We start from the raw sequence: 21,615 nt of genomic DNA, 5'->3' as shown, positions 1-21,615 counted from the left end.
ATTTTTTTTTTAAAAATTAATATCTCTGGATATTAAAAGTATTCGAAATTTCGTCAGTTTCCAATCTTAAAATAATTTATCAAATAAAAAATAATATATCAATTTTCAAACATTTCAGCTAAGAAAACCATAGATTTCGACTCACAGCTGCCTTCAGGCATGAGTGGCGAGAAATTGAAGGAACTAGAACGTGGTCCAGTCAGCGAACCACCGCCTGCTGAAGAGCCACCACGTCAACCACCGAAATTTATCACGCATATACAATCAGCAACAGTGGACGAATCGGAAGCGGTCAGGTTCGAGTGTCGCGTGGAACCGAAGGACGATCCGAATCTCCGTATCGAATGGTACAGAAATGGAAAATTGATCCCGGCTGGACACAGATACAGAACGATGTACGATATGGGATTCGTGTCTATGGATATTTTGTATGTCTACCCTGAAGACTCGGGAGAATACGTGTGCAAAGCTATAAATGATCTCGGAGAAGACACTACTAGAGCATCGGTATCATGCAAAAGTAAGTTTCTTGATTTTATCTTTTGAAAAATTTAAAATTTGTTTATATATTATGTATATCTTTTGTAAATTTTAATAATATTTTATAAAGTTTTCTTATTATTTTTTTCATCAAGTTAAAAGTTTTATCAAATAAATTACTTCATAATCTTTACAAGTTTGCTACTAACTTTTCAAAAAGTATAATTACTTTTTGATAATTCTTATTTCAATAATACGAAAATAAAATTTTTATCAAAAATCTTATCTAATAGAAAAATTGCCAATTCTTTTATTTACAGAGTTGCCCAACATCATTCTACAGAACCAAGTGCCAAAGGGTATGAAGAAGTCGGAAGCGTTGATGCAGATGGAAGCGACCATCAAGAAGTACACCTCGGAAGTCCACCTTACAGAGGACGATCTCTACGACGCGGACAAGAAACAACCGCCTCGTTTCGTCACCCAGATCCAAGATCAAACCGAGCTGGTCGAGATGAACAGCACGAAATTCGAATGTCAATTGGCGCCAGTCGGCGATCCAAACATGAAGGTCGAATGGTTCTTCAATGGCAAACCTCTACCGCACAAGAACAGATTCACTCCTATTTACGATTTTGGTTACGTGGCCATGAACTTTGGCTGGGTCTATCCTGAAGACAGCGGCGAATACCTTTGCAGAGCCACGAATCTTTATGGAATGGACGAGACACGGGCTGTGATTCGAACGGCTGGCAAGCCTGGAATTATTTACGAGTCCCAATTACCGAAAGGCATGAAGAGTATCGAAAAGATCAGAGAAATGGAAGCTGCATGGCAAATGTAATAAACATTTTTATTTTTTATTAATCAATATTTCCCTTTTTCAAGAAACGTGTAGAATAGTTTTAAATATAGTTATAATATGACATTGAATAATTACCTTATGCGTGAATATTCTGCACAGAGTACCTGAGGAAGAAGGTGAAGAAGAGAAGGTAAGAGCGCCTCCAACATTCGTGAGCAAACCAGAACCAGTGACCGTCGAAGAGGGCGATTGGTCCAGATTCTGCTGTCGTGTCACTGGTCACCCAAGACCTCGTGTCATGTGGATTATCAATGGACACACCGTGGTCAACGTGAGCATCAATATTTTTATATTCTCGAATAAAGGAAAAAAATTATTTAATTTCGTTGGATTCTTCATTAAAAGTTAAAATCCCCCATATAATACAAAATTCTACGATTAAAATTAAATTACGATTATAATAATATATTAAATTTTTCTAATTCACGAATTCCCTTTATTTTGTAAATTTTCACAGGGATCGCGTTATAAACTGACTTACGACGGCATGTACCACCTGGACATCCCGAAAACGAGGCAATACGATCACGGAAAAGTGGAGGTGATCGCGAGAAGCTCGGTAGGCGAGGCACGCACCGAAACCACATTGACAGTGAAACCACGAAGCGACGATTATCGTGGCGTGTTGAAGAACTCGCCAAGACGTAAGTTGCCTATCCCGAAACATATATCCCAATACATGAACATGTCGTCGCATTCTTTGCGTCTCATCATTTATACCTCACTGAAACATAATATTCTATTCTGTTTATGAACTTCTGAACACATGATTATCATAATACAATAATCAATTATTCGAACAAATAAATTGATCGATCGATCCACCACCTCGCAAAGAATGCACGCACATAGAACAGAGAACAATGTTAGATATATTTCGTCGATATATCGAACATAGGCACTATATATAATACTACACGAAAAAAAAAATATATATATAAAATAATATTAAAATTAAATAGAATAGTATAGTATTACGTATATAGTATGCAATCGAAAGATATTATATAAACGACAACCGCAACACAGTACCTACATGAGATATCGATACGACACATACATTTCCATTCGAGTACAATAATAACACTCGAACATATACCTTACCCATGTATTGTCCCTTTCCTCCTTCTTCCGCCAAAAAAAAAAGAAAGAAAATGTTACGAAAGGATTCGAAAGATCGTCCTCGGGCGACACAAGCAGCTTCTTCTTCTTCTTCTTCTTCTTCTTCTTCTTCTTCTTCTTCCTGTTCGTCTTTGGGGTTCGGAATTTCTACGGGCGTATTCGAGCAATGTCGGCTAAAAGGTATCTTCGTTTCGGCGTTTTCAGGTATGAGAAACATAAATCAAAGAGAAACCAAGTCGTTATTATAGATTATTTTGTTATATACTTTTGTATATATATAAATATATACACACTGTATGTGTATACACACATATGTATTGTCATTGTCTTTCATTTTCTTGTTTTACCAAACATGAAATGAATTGTGCACGGAGAAAAATATTGATTATCGTTAATAGAAGTAACGGCGGATCATCGAATTTATTTTTATTTTTATATTAATTCGTATTTTTTTTTGCACGATATATTTTCCTCCGTGTAATCAATTTTTATTGCACTGGAGAAAACGGGTGTATTGCTCAACTATTATTTTTTCATATTTTGTATTTATCTATATATATATAAAATCATTTCATTTAATCAATTTTATTTAATGTATTATTTATTATTCATTACATAACAACATTCATCTAATAGATTTCATTGTTATTAATTTTGTAAAATTAGTTGTGAGCAGGGTCCGTATTTCTCAGAGTGCTATTCAACATCGATGTAAATAATACTCGTCGTGGATTTATTTAAGAAACGTGTATATAAAATCCCTCGTTACCCATTTCCCTTAAAACGATATTTTCAAACAGCAGAGATTCAGTGTTTCATAAAAAAGAAAAAGTATCGTCTTTATTTCGTCGTAATTTATTAAAATTTTGCAATTCAGAAATAACTACTTACTGGATCTCTCTGTATGTGTCAATGAGAAATGTTCAGTTGATTGTTCGATGTGATTCCAACGAGATTGGAACCGTGGTTCCACGTGATCTAACTTGAATCATCCGGATGTCCACCTCTGTCTCCGGTTGCCTGGTTTCCGGGCGTCCTGTCCCTCTCGCGCAGCTGGCGTCGTTATGTGTTGCATCGCCAATGAAGTACTGTGTCGTAATTCCCCGTGATTTTTTTCTGTCTTCTCTAAAATATAGCGTTCCTCCTCGATTCCACTTTGTCTCTTATTATCATCTCGATAAATTTGATAAATAATAATTTAGCTATAATCTAATCTTTATTTATTATTTTCATGTAAATCCTTTGTTTCATTCATCTCGTTATTTTTTTAATAATTAACGAAAAATTCGGAATTATACAACATTCAACACTTTTTTAAAAAAATTTTGCTGATATTCGAATGAACTGAAATATTCTAAGATACTTTAAGGGTAAAGTTTCTTTAAAATACGACTGTATATATTATTGTTTCTTGTCAATATTTCAATTATTTATTTGTAGTGATATAAAAATTCAAAGTGATCGAGGAAGCGCTATATTTTCGGTCGAAAAATTGAATGTTTCCGAAGTTCGTCTGGCATGCGTTGTGACGTGTAAATTCGAGAAACATGGAGGTCTAACGTGTATTTTCCCTAGCTTGGTATGATTACGGGCTGACCCAATACCAAACGGAGCGACAGAACACAGAGCTCGAAAGAGTTTTCGACGAGAGGCACCACAATATCTCTCAGGGCATCGAGATCGCCACCGAACACCTTGGACAGAAGGTCTACAAAGAACCAGAGACAGAGTGGCAAAAGTCTGTGAAGAGTAAGAAGAACGAGGACTATTACAACAAGCTGATGACCCTCGAGGAGGAACAGGTCTTAAAGGAGAGTAGATTGAGAGAATCCAGCCACCAGTTTGCCATTCCCGGCGAAAAAGTTGTCGCCCATTCTGTGGCGAAGGGAATGGCCCAACAATACGAGGAGACGCTGTAAGTAATACTTTCCATTTCCATTTTCCTTTAATTTTATATACTTTTATATTCATATTCATATTTACAAGATCACAAAAAGTATATATAAATATATATTGTTATTTATTTGTTATAACATACTTTATATCTCGTTCTTGACAATACAATTGTGTTACATATTAATGAATGGACACATTATATTTGATATTTGCACTTATACTTTTCTATGAATATTTATATGTATCACAAGTTACATTTATTAACGTTATACGCACATTTTATATTTTCTAATTCAATTTACGAAGCCATTATTCAAAAATAAATAAATAAACGAGTGGAAAAATTTCCAGGGAAGACAAGAAGGACGAGAAAATTCAGGAAACACAGCAGACAACCACGACGAAATTCGTGAAGAAGCCACACACGACGGAAGTGGACATCGATATGGAGCGCGTGAAAGGAAGGTATCCTCCAGAGCCGTCGGAATCCACGGTGCACGGGCGCGAGGTGCACGTAGCCAAGCAAAAGCAGATCCAGAAAGAGGTCAAAGGCGACCTGGAAATCACCAGGAAGATAACTGCCACGGAAACGACCGAGGTGGAGCACAAAGCGAAAACTCAGGAGCGCATCGTTCAAGGTCCAACGAAACCGGCCAAACCTCCTGTGTTCACGAAGAAGATTCAACCTTGCAGAGCGTTCGAGCAGGAGCAGGCACGATTCGAGGTCGAATTCGACGGCGATCCATTGCCGACCATCAAATGGTACCGCGAGGATTTCCCTATACAGAATTCTCCGGATCTTCAGATCTACACGTTCAGCACGAAATCGGTGTTGATCATTCGCCAAGTTTTCATGGAGGATTCCGGTGTGTTCTCCGTGATCGCTGAGAATCGCGGCGGGAAGGCGAAATGCAGTGCAAATTTGGTGGTCGAGGAGCGTAGAAGGCAACCGGGTAGAGGTGGAGTGGTGCCACCTAGCTTCCTGTCCACCATTCAAAGCACTTCGGTCACCACTGGCCAACTGGCTAGATTTGACGCCAAAGTGACCGGAACTAAGCCTTTGGATGTTTATTGGTTGAAGGTAATGGGTCTTCTTTTTGATTTAATATAATGGGATGATTATTAATTATGATCTGAAAGAATAAAGAATATTGAAGGAAGCTAACCTTTCGTTACAATAATACGATAATCGTATTGGTGAATAATGAGAAGAATTGCAAATTATAGACTTCTACCTAAACGAGTTTTTACAATTTTACTTTACAAATAATTCTTCTTTTTATAGTACTATTTAAATAAGAAATTTATACAAAGATACATACAACACATTTTTATATTATTACATATCATCAATGTAGAAATATTTCAATTGAATTTATTTAGAACCAGTTGTAACCAATTCTAGATAATTATTAAATTGATTTATATCGTTTCTAATTTATTTTTTATAATTACAGAACGGCAAAAAAGTGATTGCAGACATTCGTTACAAGACGCTCGAAGAGGACAACATCTACACCCTGTTGATTCTGGAAACTATACCAGAAGATTCGGGCAAATACGAATGCGTCGCGATAAATAGCGCTGGAGAGGCGCGTTGCGACGCCGAGTGCACGGTCCGTGGCCCTCAATCTCCCGCCAAAACCGCGAAACCAACGACACCTGGCGTCGAGAAGGCGCCGCAAGTGTTGGAGCCGTTGAAAGATCAAACTATCAGAGAGGGTACGTCCGTTGCGTTCGCGTGTAGGATCACTGGGAAACCAGTACCCACGGTGCAATGGAAGAAAGGCGACAAGGTATTTGTGATAAAATAATACGATTGGGTTAAAGATCCAGATTTACCCGTAAAACTAAAATTTATTTATCGTTCCAGGTTATCAAACCATCTAAATATTTCCAAATGCAGAAGGATGGCGACCTCTGCACCCTGAGGATCTCTGAGGCATTTCCCGAAGATGAGGGAGTTTACAAGTGCATTGCCAAGAATCCAGCCGGTGATGTCACCACTTCAGCAAACCTCAGAGTTCTTGGTAAGATGCAGTCTCATTCACCAATGCAAAAATTTCAATAACATTCTAATCCTCTTTGGCTATAGTCCTGAATAATTTGAAAATATGAAATTAAATAAATTTGACTTGTAAAACCATGAAATTTTTCAACTATCTAATTTTCTTCAAAGTTATAGCGGTTTAAAATTTTGCTAATTTAAATAATAATAATAGGATTTAAGATAAATGATTAGAAATTATCTTTTCTTTATACGATGATATCAGGAATCGAAAGTCGTATTTGGATAAGTGAAAATGTGTAAAAAGAGCAAGGTTTCACGCTTTCAATGATTTTTCATTGATTCGTCAAAGATCACTATCTTCAAAGTTAATCGAAAATCTAATTTTTTTTGTTTAAAGAATTATCTTTTAAATTTTTAGACACTTTCAGGCATACTATAACATGCAAAATCCTAGGTCTAATAATCGTTGTAAATTAGATATTTATTTATTATATATTAAATAATGATTATCTTGCTTTAGCCCCCGATGCAGCTGATGTTCTCCCCAAATTGTCACCACTGAAAGATCAAATAGTGTTTGAAGGACAACCGGCACAGTTCAAGACTCAAGTTACTCCAGCTAAACCAAAGCCAACGATCCAATGGTATCGCGAAGGTGCCCTAATTCCTCAGTCACCTGATTTCCAGGTGAGTTATCTTCCAAGATCGAATTAATTCTTCCAAACAATGGGATATTAAATATTCATAATTAAATTTGAATATAGAATCAATAAAATATTTCAATGTACATTCTCTTCTAATTTCGATTCAATTTCGAACTTAACGATAAATCGAAATTTTCCAGATGATTCACGAAGGCAATAACGCCGTATTGCTGATAGCAACCACGTACGAAGAAGACACTGGCACCTTCACCTGCCGGGCTACCACTTCAGCCGGCACCGTAGAAACCTCCGCCAAACTCATCGTAAAAAGTAAGAATTGAATAAAAGATACAAATTCAATTGCTAACACGAGACGCGATTGAATCTACGGGATATGCCTCTAGAGTGTTACGGAGAAACACGTGCACACGTGAAACGATTTCTCTTCCATGTTCTAAATGGAAAAAGAAGAGAAAGGAAGAAAATAAAAAAATTCAAAAGTTACTAACAATAACGACAGTCTGATGATTAATATAATGATTAATTTCAAAAGATTCAATTTAATTCACTTAATTATTATGTCAAAATTAATAGTTTTTTCATTTAAAATCAATTTTTTATCTTCTCATTTAAATTTTAATTTTTTAAATTTTATTATCAAAGAATTACTGAAATCAAAAATTGAATAATTATGCGTATTGATAATAATTGAATCACTCAACAAATATATATATATATGTTAAAAATAATTAACTTTGTGACTTAATTGGAATAAATCGTTTCAAAAGTCACGTGTTCCTTCGTCGATTATGGTTCATCGAGGACACCCGTGCGTATTTTTATTTTTTTTTTTCGCTTTTTTGTTGTTTTTCTCTACAAAAGAAAAAAAAATGAAGAAACCTAACCCACCAAGCGAATCGTTACCAATGTTCAACCCTTTGTTCCCCGCTCTCGACCCTTTTTTAATCAAAGTCACGAGCGAGCCCGGGGAGTTTTATACTAACTCGTCGTGTTTTTTTTTTTGTTCTTTTTGTTTTTCAAAGAGAAAAAAAAAACATAATAAAAAGTAAAATAGAAAAAAAAAGTACACAAAAAATAGTAGACGAGCGAGTGAAACGAGGAAAGTGATACATGTTTTTGCAGAGAGGCAAAAATTTTTGTCTCGAGTGTACGTGTTGTTTCACAGAAGAAAGAAAAAGAAAGATAGATAATTATAGAGAAGTATAGATATAATTATAATCGGTAAACGTACGTAAAAGGGAAAGAGTTATTAAATGCAACAAATTTAAAATTTAAGATTAAAAGTGAGAAATATCGCGGAGGTGGTGCTGAAAATGAGATCGGTTTTAATCTTGAAAAAAACGGTGAAATGTTTTGTAGAATTGAACTCGTTTAAGGTGGAAAACGAAAAAAATCGAAGCGTGTCGAGATTCGACCTGTAAGACGAGCGTAGCCGATTTTCCATCCGACAAGGTGCGATTTACGAGAGCGAGACACACGAGACTACGAGCGTCTTTTCGAATGGTCGAATTCGATTCCTTTTTTTTTGATTTTGATATTCGATGAGGTGGTGCTTTGGACAAGAATCGTTTGAGAATTTTGAGAACGAATCGCTGCGAATTCTCCTCTTTTGCTCCGCTTTATGTATATAAATCTCGATGGCGGGAATTTCGAACAACATCGAACAATGGAATCGAGATAAGAAAAAATGTTGTGGTGGAGAAAATATGGATGAAAAGAGAAATTCGGATTTTTTGGAAACGGTACAACGAACACGTAACTCGTTTTCTCGTTCGATTTAGCGTCGATGTTCATTATTGAAAAAAGAAAAAAAAAAAAGGAAAAAACATGATAAAATATATATATCGTAAAAAAAAAATATATATATATAATATATAAGTGTATACATTATTCACACGATGCATTAAATATATTATTATATTAGGAATGATTTGTTAGTTAGTTCTACACTGACGTGATGATGAATTTTATTTAGTTACACAGCCTACACGCAAATAATTTCTCCTTTAACGTTTTACTAATCGATTATTTATTATTGTACAATGGAAAGGCCAATAAAAACCAATGTTTTAAATACGCACAAGCCTCGTTTGTTGCCGATTCGATACGATCTAGCATTGCATACATCATATGCATTAGGATTGATTAAGGGTCTACTGAAATGTTTATTATTGATGGCATCTCGAAATTCATAGTTACGTATCCATATATACGTGAGTGAAAATTTGAAATGTTAAACGCAAAAATTAAAATGAAACGAAAAATTAGATTATAAAATTTCTCTAAATATCAAATTTAAAATATACAATTAAAAAAGAATATCATAAAATGTTAATTTTAAGAAGAGTGAGGATAAAGAAATGTTCTACGAAATATTTTAAATATTCGAAATAAAAAAAAAAGATGACGAAATGGATTTGAAAAGAATTCGCCACGAGAGACTTTAATACTTTAAAAATTACGAAATCAGTTAACGCAGTTGAATTCAAAGAAATTTTTCCTGAAACACATTAAATACCTGGAAAATTGCCCTGAAAATAGAAAAATCATCGTATAAAAGAATTTTCCACGAGGTTAAATATCCCCAAAGTAATCCCAAACAAATATAAAACCAAAGGAATTTCCTATGCAACATTCTAAACTAAAGAAATCTATCAAATTGATTAAATTCACACCAAAAATTATATTAAAAGAAATCGATAAATGGTATAATATGTAGTATGATATCAAAATTAAATAAAAAGAAAAAAGAAAGAAAAAGAAAAATCAGGAAAATAATCACAAAATCCTGAATCGAAAGAAAGCCTTTCTCCCGCATAGAAGATTATCGTCTCGGAATGTACGAATGTGCCAGGCTGCGGACAAATATAGGAGCAGCGAATGTAAATTGACTTTTGCACTCCGCGACGTAATTGCCAGCCACGTTTCCAAGCGTCATAAATTCGTCCGCGTTTTGCTTACGAAATGCGTACCCGGGAAACACACCGGGGTACACACGGGATGAATCACGGCTCGTAAACCGGCTCACCACCTTGAAAATAATCGCGAAACTTTCGTAACGGGGTGGGTGAATCGTTGGATGGAAATCGAGGTGGATAGAAATAGAAACGGGCCGTTCTTAATCAGCGTGACGATCGATCGGACAATGAGTCGCGAGGATTGTTAACGAGCGATCCCCACGGTGCAACACTTGGCAGATTTATACAACGGCTAAAATAAGGGGAGAGAAGATGCCCAAGTGTTGCTACTTTGCTTTGAAAACCGAGTCCAGATGCAGGGCTATATTTGACATCGAAAAACGAAAGCAAAATCCGTTGAGTTTCGTTCGAGAAACGCGCGAAGTTTAGGAGTTTAGGCCGGTTCGGGAGGCTCTTGGAACGTTCAAGTTGTTTCACAGTAGTTGGCCGTGTATATTAAGACGATGTTACGGGGTAGTATATAACACCTTTCACCGATTCGTTTCTATTTGAGGCGGGAATTTTTGAAAGAAGAATATTAGCAATTGGACGAAAAATATTCGTGGGTGGATAATAATAGTGGATTAAAGATAAATTAGGAATTTGATAAAAAATGTTTGGCACATAATAATTGAATAATTGAAATCTTATTGGTTCGCATCTATTTTAGGCGGGAAATTTGAAAAGAGAAAATTAAAAATTTGATGAAAAATAGCCATATCAATGGATAATAATAATCGAGTAATTAAAATTGTATATTAACATTGAATTTAACAAATTTTCTCGATATTTTTTTTTAAATAAAATAACGATCAATATCTTTTTCTTTATGTAAAAATAAAATATATCCAGTAAATTCTCTAATTCTTTATCAAATACGTTTTATAAAATTAAATAAAAGATAATTTCAATTACGTATATTTCACCTATCTAACCCAATTTTTAATTACAGAGTAATAAATCTAATTTAATTTTAAAACTTTGTTTTTATAACGCCAATAATAAACATCTTCGATTTTTTTTCTTTCAATTTTCGTTAAGATAACGAATAATAAGTTATTAGTAAATAAGTATTCATAATTCGATGTAAAATATACCAATTTTTAAATTAATCAAATAAGACAACGAAAGTTTCACAAATTTTCACAAGAATTCTTAAACGATTAAGAAGATCCACTTATTCCAAATTCCATTGTTTCTATCTCAATGTTTTCCCATTATACTATAATAAAATAATTTAAAGAAAGAAAAAAAGTGTATTCTCCTTAAACAACTATATATCATAGAAAGAAAGAAAAATCTTTTCTTCGCATAATTTTCATTTTTCTATTCGAGATTCTGGCTGCCTCGAGATTCTATTCATGGCTGCCTCGATGGATTAAGAAAAAAAAAAAAAATTTTCGTTTCGTCTCCCTCGTTATATGTCGCTCGTTGACGCGAGGGATTTCCACCGGCATATACCGCTTATATACTCGTCTTTTACGATCCACGTTTCTGTCTGTACCCGGTATCACCTTTCTCTCTGGTAACTGGTTTAACGAGCGTGAAGAGGTAAACGTATTTTCCTCATCGCTTCTGGTAGTCCGCCTCGTTTCAAAACGGAGGGACGGCGGAGGGTGCACCAGTGCCGTGTGCACACTCGGCTAGGCCCTCTTCTTAGGCTATTTCTGACCACGTGACGTGTATAACATTACCCGGCTATATTTGGTCGCCGATGAAGAACTCGGCGAACATACGGCAAAATTCACGTGGGGTCTAGAATCTTCTTGCTTCGATATCGTGCACACGAGTCGTGCACGATACCACTTTTCGATATTTTGCTCGAGAGACGATTCGATTGGATGGATTCTTCGTCTCGTATCATCGAGTGTGATGCGACACGGTCCAATGAATTATTTTATTGCATATTGTCATTCGAAATATAAAGGATACCAATTGTGAGAAGGATTTCAATTTTCTTCTGTGATTGAAATATGAATTATTTAAATGATAGGATGCAGTGCAATTTATAATTTTGTTCTGTATTGTCACTGTGAATCCGTATTTAAATAGATAATGCCACACGATGATGTATGAGAAAGAGTCGAATTTCTTCTGCGATAGAAATAAATATAATTGGACGATGTCTTGCAATTATTTTAAATGATTTTATTTCGTACCATTATTAAGATAGATATTATTGTAATAGCAGAGAATTGCAACACATTTTTCTCGAAGATTAATTTAGTTAGATTTTGTTATTTTGATTTGAAAAATTGAGAAATTTTACGAATTGATTTAATTTCTGATATTTAATAAATAAAATTGCATTATGTCGCAAAATTTTCTGTGATACTCAATGACGACATGACAGCAGAGGATATACAACAAACATGTAAAAAAATATTGGGTTTTTATTTATCGGCCTTTCAACACTTTCATTGTTTACTCCTCGATTCGAATTATTTTATGATAGATTTTATGATATTACGAGAATTAGATATTATTGTGGATATAAATTTTTTTTAAACTTTCAAGATTTTATGGATAGATATTTTATAATTATAGAAAGTGCAGAGTGAAAATAAAACTTATGGCAATAATTAGTGCCAACTGGAAAATTTATGTAATTACTCACTTTTTCCTGATGTTTAAATGAAATTACTACATTTCTTTTTTTTAATTTCTTTAATGAAATTATATTATTACCAGGTAATAACAAATATAATGAAAAATCCAAACTAGCAATGAATCTCGAATAGAAAATCGTTTGTATAGGAAATGGGAGTTGACAAACAGATGACTATTTATTAAATATCGATACAATTAAATAGTAACAAAAGTTTTCTTAAACAATCATTAAATGCAGTTTCTGAAAATATAAATTGATCGTATAGGGCTTACAAAATACATAAAAATTCTAGAATAACATTTAAATCATAAACTTTGAAAATAATAATATACAATTAACGTAAAATTAAAATCATTTGGCAACGACTTAAACGAAATCCTGTTAATATTAAAGAATTAAACCATAATTCAAATGTCAATGATATAATATACAATAACTTACATAAAAATTAATTTACTATAATTAATCTCATACTTCGAATCGTAATTTCTTCACAAAATAAAAATCTTAAAAAAACAAAAAATCATATACCACGAGTCCTCCATCTTCTCTAAATTCTTTTAAAAAAAAGAACAAACGATATTCTACGATACAAACAATTTCATAATTTCTTCTCTCGCTCAGAATAAAGATTATCACGAAATCATTCTTAAAGAAAGATTAGAAGTGGAGCAGACCCGTAACTCCCCATGATCAACGCGCGTGACCGGAAACAAAGAAGATTCCCTCGCGTTCCATTGCGTGAACCAGGCCTGCATCCAGCGCACGATGCTCCGTGTACGGAACGATGGTATTCTCGTGTTGCCCACCGCGTTTCAGCCTCGCGAGGAGGATCATCGTCATATTACTTGACCGGTCCTCGCACGACACCGTTACGAACCGACGACCTGATGCAAAATTAGACCGTGAATCCGGTCTGCACGGCCGTTTGATTAATCGCGGGGAGGGGTCGTAATGAATCCGCCATCTTCTTCAACGTGCCAAAGCCTCGAACACGGTCTTAACTTTGTTTAACGTAATTATATCGTCAGATGAGAGACACGAGCGGTGAAAATTTCCGTCAAATTTAATTATAATTGGTATAACACGAAGCAGTTTTGTTGTAGAATTTCTCTTACAATTTATTGTAACGTGTTGTTTGACGAGGAAGAATATGATGTATTGTAAGACGATTTGTTCCAAACTTGAAATTCTCGATGCAAATCGTTCATAAAAATGACTAATGGATACATTGGAAGAAGAATGTTATTTGTTCCTTGAAATAAGAAATTCTTTTATGGATTATTCTCTTAATTTGATTTTATTTAATTATCGTATTTATTCGGATCACTTTAAGCTATTTAATATTGGAAAAGATGGAAAAAAAGGATTTTATTGCTAAGAAATTTTATTGAAAGTATAAAAACATGAAACGAATACATGAAAGTAATTCATTCAAAATTCATTTTGAGAAAGAAGATGGAAAGTAATGGGGAATGGTTTCACAAAGAATTGACAATTAATAAATTTCGTTTTAAATAAATGGCGATTCTGAATTTTCAAGACATCATCGAGTTAAATTTTTAATAAAATTATCGATGAAAAATAATCATGAGAAAAGGGAGAACGAAAAGAGAAACAATCCCGGCGTTTTCGTCGATCATAAATAAATGTTAGATTCGACCTAGCTGGGTAAGAACCAAGAAAATTGATATCGTGCATGAGATTATTTCGAGCGTGTGTGTGTGATCGTGCTATGAGATCAAGGCTGTTAAACCGCTATACGAGAGGTAATTATCGTCCCCCACTGTGAACTAATGAATTCGAGATGCCGAAATAACCGACTTGACAACAACAGAATCAAGATCGTTGTCGAACGAAATATAGCGAAGTATTTTTCTCAAGGTTTTCAGAGACCCTTAAGATTCCATCCACCATGATATCACGTGTATCCTGGACAAGATTCTTCTTTGCGTACACGAATCGTTTTTTAGATCGAGTGTAAGAGAAATTTTAAAATTTTGTTTATATAAAATGTAATGTATCACGTATCATGATCGTTTTAGAGAATTTTAAAAAAGAACGGATTATTACTTGAATAGAAATGGATTTTTGCTCTGGAAGAAAAAATTCCATTGCTTTGATCATAAGAAGAAGGATAAGGCCACGTGTCGAATTTAAAATTCTTTAAAAATAGATTCCTCTTCGTGTACACAAAGAATAAAGATCAAGAGACTGGCTATGATATCAGATTTTTCAAAATCATAATCCTCAAGAAATATATTCCATGCTTATTTGCATTAATTATCATAAAAAAGACAAAACCAAAACGATTCTCTGAAAAATCAATGATGACATCAGTCTTTTGAAGTTGATATTTCTCATTTCATCGAAACAAATTCCTATTGTACACACGATATTTAATTTTAATCCAGAATCCTCGAAAGAAAAATAAATTCTGTCCCCTGGTTTTATCCTTTGATCTTCGTTCCTCATCCTCCATTTTACTATTCCAGATACCTTTTCGTATACATAAAATCCAAGAAATCCATAAATTTCTCATTATGCATTTTCAAAATTAATTCCTTGAATTCGAAATTTTATTAACGATCCCCCAAAGATTCTAAAACAAATTCCTCTTTACGTACAAATATTCAAATCCAAAATCTTTAAGAACAGAAATACAAATTTTACTCCTTCAATAATCCGATACTCTAGAAAAACAAATTCTCCAAAATATCCTCCCTCTATAAAAAAGATTAATTCAATCTTCCTCATCTCCAATAATCCTTCGAGAATTCCATAAAAATTAGATTGTCCATCCATAGAAACGAATTCCATCCCTTCAATCGCATCCTCTCATCCTCCAAAAGGATTCCAAGAAGAACAAATTCCTTGCTCGAACCTCGCATCATTTACTCTTCTCCATCGACTTATTCGCACGACCTTGAATCAACGACGACCGAACCACCTGAAGCCATCAAGAGGAAGACAAACTGCCAAACATCTCGTCTGTCGGGGGAAGGGAGAAAAAGAAACGGGCAATGATTCATCGTGCGTGCGTGCTCGGGCCCTTCTTTTCATCTTCCACCCACAGCGGCCAGCCGTTGTCGACGACTGTTTGCCCGTTCGGCCGGGCGTCGATGGAGGGAGAAGGCAGAAGCCGCCGACGAAGCCGACTATTTCGGCCATCCCAGCTGCCTCAGTGATTCAGACCCGCTAGAAATAATACGACGGTGGAGCGGGTGTCAGCGCACTCTGGAACACGGGAACGAATTATTTCTGGTTGATCCGCGGCCCCTCGATCGCTCTTCGGCGAGGGAGGCCCTCGATTCAACATCGAGAGAAACGTCGAGATACACGGTCACAGTGTTGGCCATCGTCACGGATCGGTCGACTTACTCTGGCTCCTTCCAACTTCAAGCTTCGAGTTGTTAATCCCTTGTTATCGTTAGCTCGGCTTTGAACTTGTGTATTTTTTTATTTTCGACGATACATCGAGAAATATATCGGCTCGATTCTTGAAATTAACTTTTAGTGGGATGTGATTGGAAGGAATTTTGAAGTAGGCAGTTGCTTTGAAAGTATTGGAAAAATTTTTGACAATTGTAGTAATAAATAATAAAGGTATACATAGATACAGTAGAATTATATCCTAGATAACTTAATCTAAATCTTTAAATATAAGAATACATATTTTTCTATAAGCAGTAAATTTTTGACAATTGTAAATAGCGATGAAAATTAATAAGAATTTAAATATATAATTGTGATATATTATGAATCGATATGTTATTATGTATAAAAAAGAGATTAATAGAAATTGAGTGAAATTAGCATGAACGAGGGAAAGAAGAAGGTCAGGGACAACCACGTCTCGCTAAACGTTGATTTTATTTTTATTTCTGTACATGACCACTCCAATCGTACGAATGATTCATCGAATAAATTTTTGTGTGTCATCCGTTAAATCCTAGAGTTATTGTATCACTCCATCCGTCATCACGTGTCAGCCAAGGAACGATAAACAACAACCATTGTCTTGCCTACCTATATCATGAATCACGCTCCTAAAAAAAAAAAAAAAAAAGAATAATCATAATCGTCCTTATCTTGAACAATTACGTATGAAACGAGTCTCATACCTCACCAAAAAAAAAAAAAACGAATCTCAATTGCGAATAATTATTATCACAAACACATATATATATATCACTCACGAACGAGAAATTAAAAATTTAACAAATTTAACACGGAAAGAACGAGAAGAACCACCACTTGTATATTTCCACCGACGAGTCTTTCCCTTTTCTTCACTTTTTCACCAACGTGTAATTGTATACCGAACGAAAATCTCGAAATCTCAAAATTCTCGAATTGTTGTGAATTAAATTGAAAAAAAAAAAAAAAAAAAACCATGCACACCACCTTCGCGACGCTCGATCCGAGCAAAGAGTCAGACGTGTCCAGTTCAATCGCGGCTGCACTTCGATCGAACCAACTCTCTCTCTCTCTCTCTTTCTCTCGAGAACAAACCGATGCGGTCCGATCGAAGGCAGCCAGCTGTCAACAACACAACGAATGTTGATAACGAACGAAAAACTAGTAGTGCACTGAGTAATTCACCCTCTGTATCACTGAAACACCGCACGATATTTCTTCGAACGTTGGATATGTCTACGCGAAGGGAACGATGATGGAAAAGATTGAGAGAGGACGCGTGATCGTGGCGGACGACAGACTCGATCGTCTCCGGCTTCCAGTGGATGACTATTAAGGCTAGACTAAGCTCGGGGTAGAGAGTGTGCGTGCGTGAGACACGAGAGTCCAACCCCACCAACGAACTCGGCCACTGAAAGTAGCCTCCGCATGCATCATCCCCACCACGTGTTCGGGTTTTTCATTTTGAGTGGGAAACTGCGTGGCGACCGCCGTCACCTCCTTCTCTAGAATAATGACCCGCCGCCGGGTTATTAGCGAGCTTGGAATGCTAGACGGGGCTTCCGCGTTGCACCTACTCTCCGTGGAAACGTTCGTGTCTTACAGAGAGACGAGAGCGTGCAGACTTGTGTGCTGGAAGGCTGTGCACAGCGATGGGCAAAATAAACTCAATAATTGAATAAAGTTACTTCGGGTAATTTATTGTTCAAAGTATATAAAAAAAATTGAGATTATACTAAGAATTAATTATAATAGCTAGGAATAAATGTTCGAGCATTTTAATAAGTAATTAGTTAAAGTAAAGTTTATTCTTCAACGAGTCAATGTCCGACTCTGGCTGTGCACTTTGTCTCGTTTCGTTGGAATTTTTGGAAGAGAATTTTTTTTTTGGTTTCGTTTGATTTGACGATGGAGATTCGAGGGGAGAGGAAATTATTGGAATTTTGATGGTTTTTTTTATATTCATGAAGATTTAGTTAGAGATTTGATTGGAATGGAGGAAGATATTGATAGGGATTTGAAAAAGAAAAATTAGGAAATTGTAGATATTCAGATAATAAATGAGAAAAATTTCGAATTGGAGAATTGATTGATGAAGGATTTTTTAATAATTTTATAAAAAACGAAGATTAGAATTTTGAAAGAGAATTCTACGATTACAACTAAATTATAATAATTAGAATATTTGAAATTTGAAATTTGTCAATGAAAATTGTTCAAACAAGTTTTGATATAGTTGAAGAAAGTAGAGAATAATTTAAAAATAATTTAGAAAACAAGTTTAATAATAAATAGTGTAGCAGAATTGTAGTGTAGAGAATTTAATAATAAAGACGATTTCGATGCCAAGAAATTTCTTTACGATATGAAGAGAAAATCATTTGTACATGTTGCAAATGTTAATGAAATATATTCTGAATTAACAGTTGAAAAATTTGTCAATGAAGAAGAGAATTCCTTAATAATTTGGTAGAAATTATTTGAGAAGAAAATTTTACGATAAAAATGTTGATGATCAATTTCTTTATTTGAAAACTGTTAAAGTTGGGATTGATTCATTAAAATAATTTTAAATTTAGGTAGAAAAATGGATAATCAAAAAAATTCAACAGTGAAGAAAGGAATTCTTTTATAATTTCAACAAAATTATTAGAAATTTAAAAATCAATTAATATCATTAAATTACAAATATCTAACAAATTATTTTAAATATAATTCAATTTAATCTTCAAATTCTATCATTCGAATTAAAAATCCGAAATAAAATAATTCAATAGCAAATAATCGAACAAATATTATTATATTCGTGAGATATCAGATAATATTCATTATACATGTAATTGATTTGTAAATTATATTAGAAACGCATATTTATAAAATTAATAATATTCATTCATACAATTTTATTAAACTTTCGCGTTTATTTTGACACAATTCAACACAAGAAACAAAAAAATCCTATTAATTATTTATTCTCACGAAGAAAGAATTGTTCACGGTTAACACAAAAATACCCATAAAAGAGATGAAAAATAAAAAAAAAAAAGTACAAAACCGCGAAAAAGTTTCGTTTGGATTCTCCCTAGCCGATGACGAATCGTCCGTTTCTCGTCGTGTTTAAAAATAAAGTCACGCGAAGTTTAAGACCAGACCGTGTTCTACGATTTCGTTGATATTACGGCAAAGCCTCCTGCTGAGGATGAAAAAAGAAATCAAAGTAAGCATCGTGCCTGCGCCGACCATTTTCAACGTTTCGAGAATCGGTTAATCCCTCCTTTCGAAAACAATTATCGTCATAAATTCAATCTCTCTTCTTGAAAGAAGAAAGGGGGAAAAAACGAAAGAGAAGGAAGGAAATCAGAAAAAAATCATGGCGTTAAAACAAACAAGTTTCACGATTTTTTAATGAAATTTATTCGACTCGTACGACAACTACGATGCCGTAAATTCGTTACGCAAAAATACATCGTGTTTTGAAATGGAGGATCGTGGAATCAGATGTGATTTATTTTTAAAAATAAATCGCGCTTCATCAAGATTATTATTCCACGTCAGAATATTAACAATCCGAATAACTCGACTTTTCGAAGGCCGATCCGCTGGCGATCTGCCTTGATTTCTCTTCTGCGAGGTCGACTTGGCCCCGGTCCATAGGCCCCATCCAGACATTGCGAAACGTGAATTTTCAAGTGCATTTACACGCGAATACCAAGGAAAATTTATAAGACCCGTTACATTGCCGTGTGACCGTATTATGATTAATTGGAATTGTGATTTATCCGCGATTTTGCAAACTGGCCGTGTGTCGTCATTCATTGTTTTTATGTCACAGTCAGTCACAAAAGTATCTTCAAATATTGTAATAGGAATTCGCCTATTTTGAAAAATTGGATTTTAATGAAAACAAAATTACGTACACGAAACAATTTATTTCGTATGTAGAATTTTCTCTCAAAATATTTTTTAAGGGATATTAAAATCTGAATATTTCAGTTTAAAATTTATTATTTTGAAAAAGAAATATAATATTTCAAAAATCGATTTCATCCTTTTAAAGTTATTAAACGAATAAACATGATTCTAATGAATATTATTAGATTTTGATTATTACTGCCAATCTTAGTATTTATTTTATCCAAGATCAGGTTGAACTGTTTACTCATCTTATTTAGGTTACAGTTTTACATATAACAAGAATTTCATCGTCTTATAGATTTATTAAATTTAATATTAATATAGTAATGACAAAGTTTGTATTAAATCATTTATATGTACAAAAATTTTATTAATTTTAACAGAAACTATTATTATTATTTGACAGAAATTTTAATATTTTTTTTTTATCCAATAGATGAAGAAGAATTAAAAAAAGATCTTAGATCATTGTGATTTGTTTACAGTGTTTCATATGAAACAGAATTATTGCTGGTTTTGATAATATAATTTATTAGTTGGATTTGTCTATCAAGACTTCTGTGATTGACTATATGTATCATATTAAAATGAAACATGATTCGTTTCCTGTTTGCAATCTCGGTTGGTCTAATTATTCCATCCTTCCTTCAGACTCGTTCATTTTATTCGAGTTGTTCGGTGGCTGTGGTGGTAATAATTAAAAATATCCTCTGCTTGGATGGGCTCTCGTTTGGCATGTTACAGCACAAATGACGGCATTGTTCGTGAAATCGAGATACAAGGGGAGCACAGAAATTGAGAATAAATCATTTTGGATCGTTTTAATTTTTCGTTTCACAGTTCACGAGTGTTTCATCGTGAACTAGAGACGTAAACTTTTTATTGTTGGATACGTAAAGGAATTTTGACACTCGATTTATCAATGGAAGTAAATCTTTTGTTTTTATGTATATTTAATCGTTTTCCTTGACACTACAATTTTTTAATTCGATTGAATTTTCGTTATTTGTTCTGTTAATGTTTTGAATAAATATTTCGAATATGAATTGAATAAAAAGAATTTGTATACAAACGATACGTAATTTCTATAATTATAATTATGAGTACAATATTTTGCATATTCTATGAAATATTAATTAGATGACATATATATGTATGATTCATGTGTATGACTCATATAATAACATATGTCTATTATTTCTTCTGTATGTGATATTTCAAAGTTGAAATAATTTTGAAAGAGTTATGGAGAGAAGTTAATAGTAAACGAAGAAAATTAATTCCAATGAAAGATATTATAGAAGGAACAAAATAATTAAATAATTGATTTATAATTTTTGATTAACTGAATTTTTCTTGGATAATTTATTACATGATAAATAATTTAAATATTTATATAAATTTATAAATTGTTTTCACAAAAATCAATCAATATTACAACTTTTTAATCTTTTAAACTATATATATTTACAAAATGATTATTGAAAACCATTATTACATATCACCAATTAATCTTAAGCATGTATTAGATTAACTTATAACTTATAACAAAATACAAATGATGTAACAAACTTATTTCTATAATTAATTATAGTTATATGATTATATCTATCTATAACTAATTAAAGATAATACACCATATTCCACTAGAACACAAGAATCATTAAATCTTT

At 33.8% G+C, this 21,615-nt stretch overlaps 1 protein-coding gene and 1 long non-coding RNA gene across 16 annotated transcripts in view; one reads left to right on the top strand and one right to left on the bottom strand.

Moving 5' to 3' along the window:
* Positions 1-21,615, top strand: part of LOC100869706 (sallimus) — a 124,737-nt gene that overhangs the window by 44,224 nt on the left and 58,898 nt on the right. For 14 of the 15 annotated variants that reach the window (XM_086910091.1, XM_086910086.1, XM_086910087.1 and 11 more), the window contains 10 exons: positions 119-520; positions 801-1,320; positions 1,445-1,616; positions 1,803-1,989; positions 4,043-4,382; positions 4,715-5,444; positions 5,821-6,159; positions 6,237-6,393; positions 6,895-7,061; positions 7,219-7,348. In XM_086910091.1, the coding sequence (XP_086766217.1) occupies positions 119-520; positions 801-1,320; positions 1,445-1,616; positions 1,803-1,989; positions 4,043-4,382; positions 4,715-5,444; positions 5,821-6,159; positions 6,237-6,393; positions 6,895-7,061; positions 7,219-7,348 (3,144 nt within the window). The remainder of the gene's footprint in view (positions 1-118; positions 521-800; positions 1,321-1,444; positions 1,617-1,802; positions 1,990-4,042; positions 4,383-4,714; positions 5,445-5,820; positions 6,160-6,236; positions 6,394-6,894; positions 7,062-7,218; positions 7,349-21,615) is intronic. The other variant, XM_086910095.1, reaches the window with a different exon arrangement.
* Positions 16,462-17,539, bottom strand: LOC147657376 (uncharacterized). Its single transcript, XR_015292557.1, has 2 exons — positions 16,732-17,539; positions 16,462-16,656 (listed from the first exon to the last, which is right to left on the bottom strand). It is a non-coding gene; the product is annotated as an uncharacterized LOC147657376 (long non-coding RNA).

The sequence above is a fragment of the Apis florea genome, unplaced genomic scaffold (genome assembly GCF_048593485.1).
Source record: "Apis florea isolate Af1SG1 unplaced genomic scaffold, ASM4859348v1 contig_3170_pilon, whole genome shotgun sequence".
Lineage (NCBI taxonomy): Eukaryota > Metazoa > Arthropoda > Insecta > Hymenoptera > Apidae > Apis > Apis florea.
Note: the sequence above shows the minus strand (reverse complement) of the source record. Positions and strands in the feature narration are given on the sequence as shown.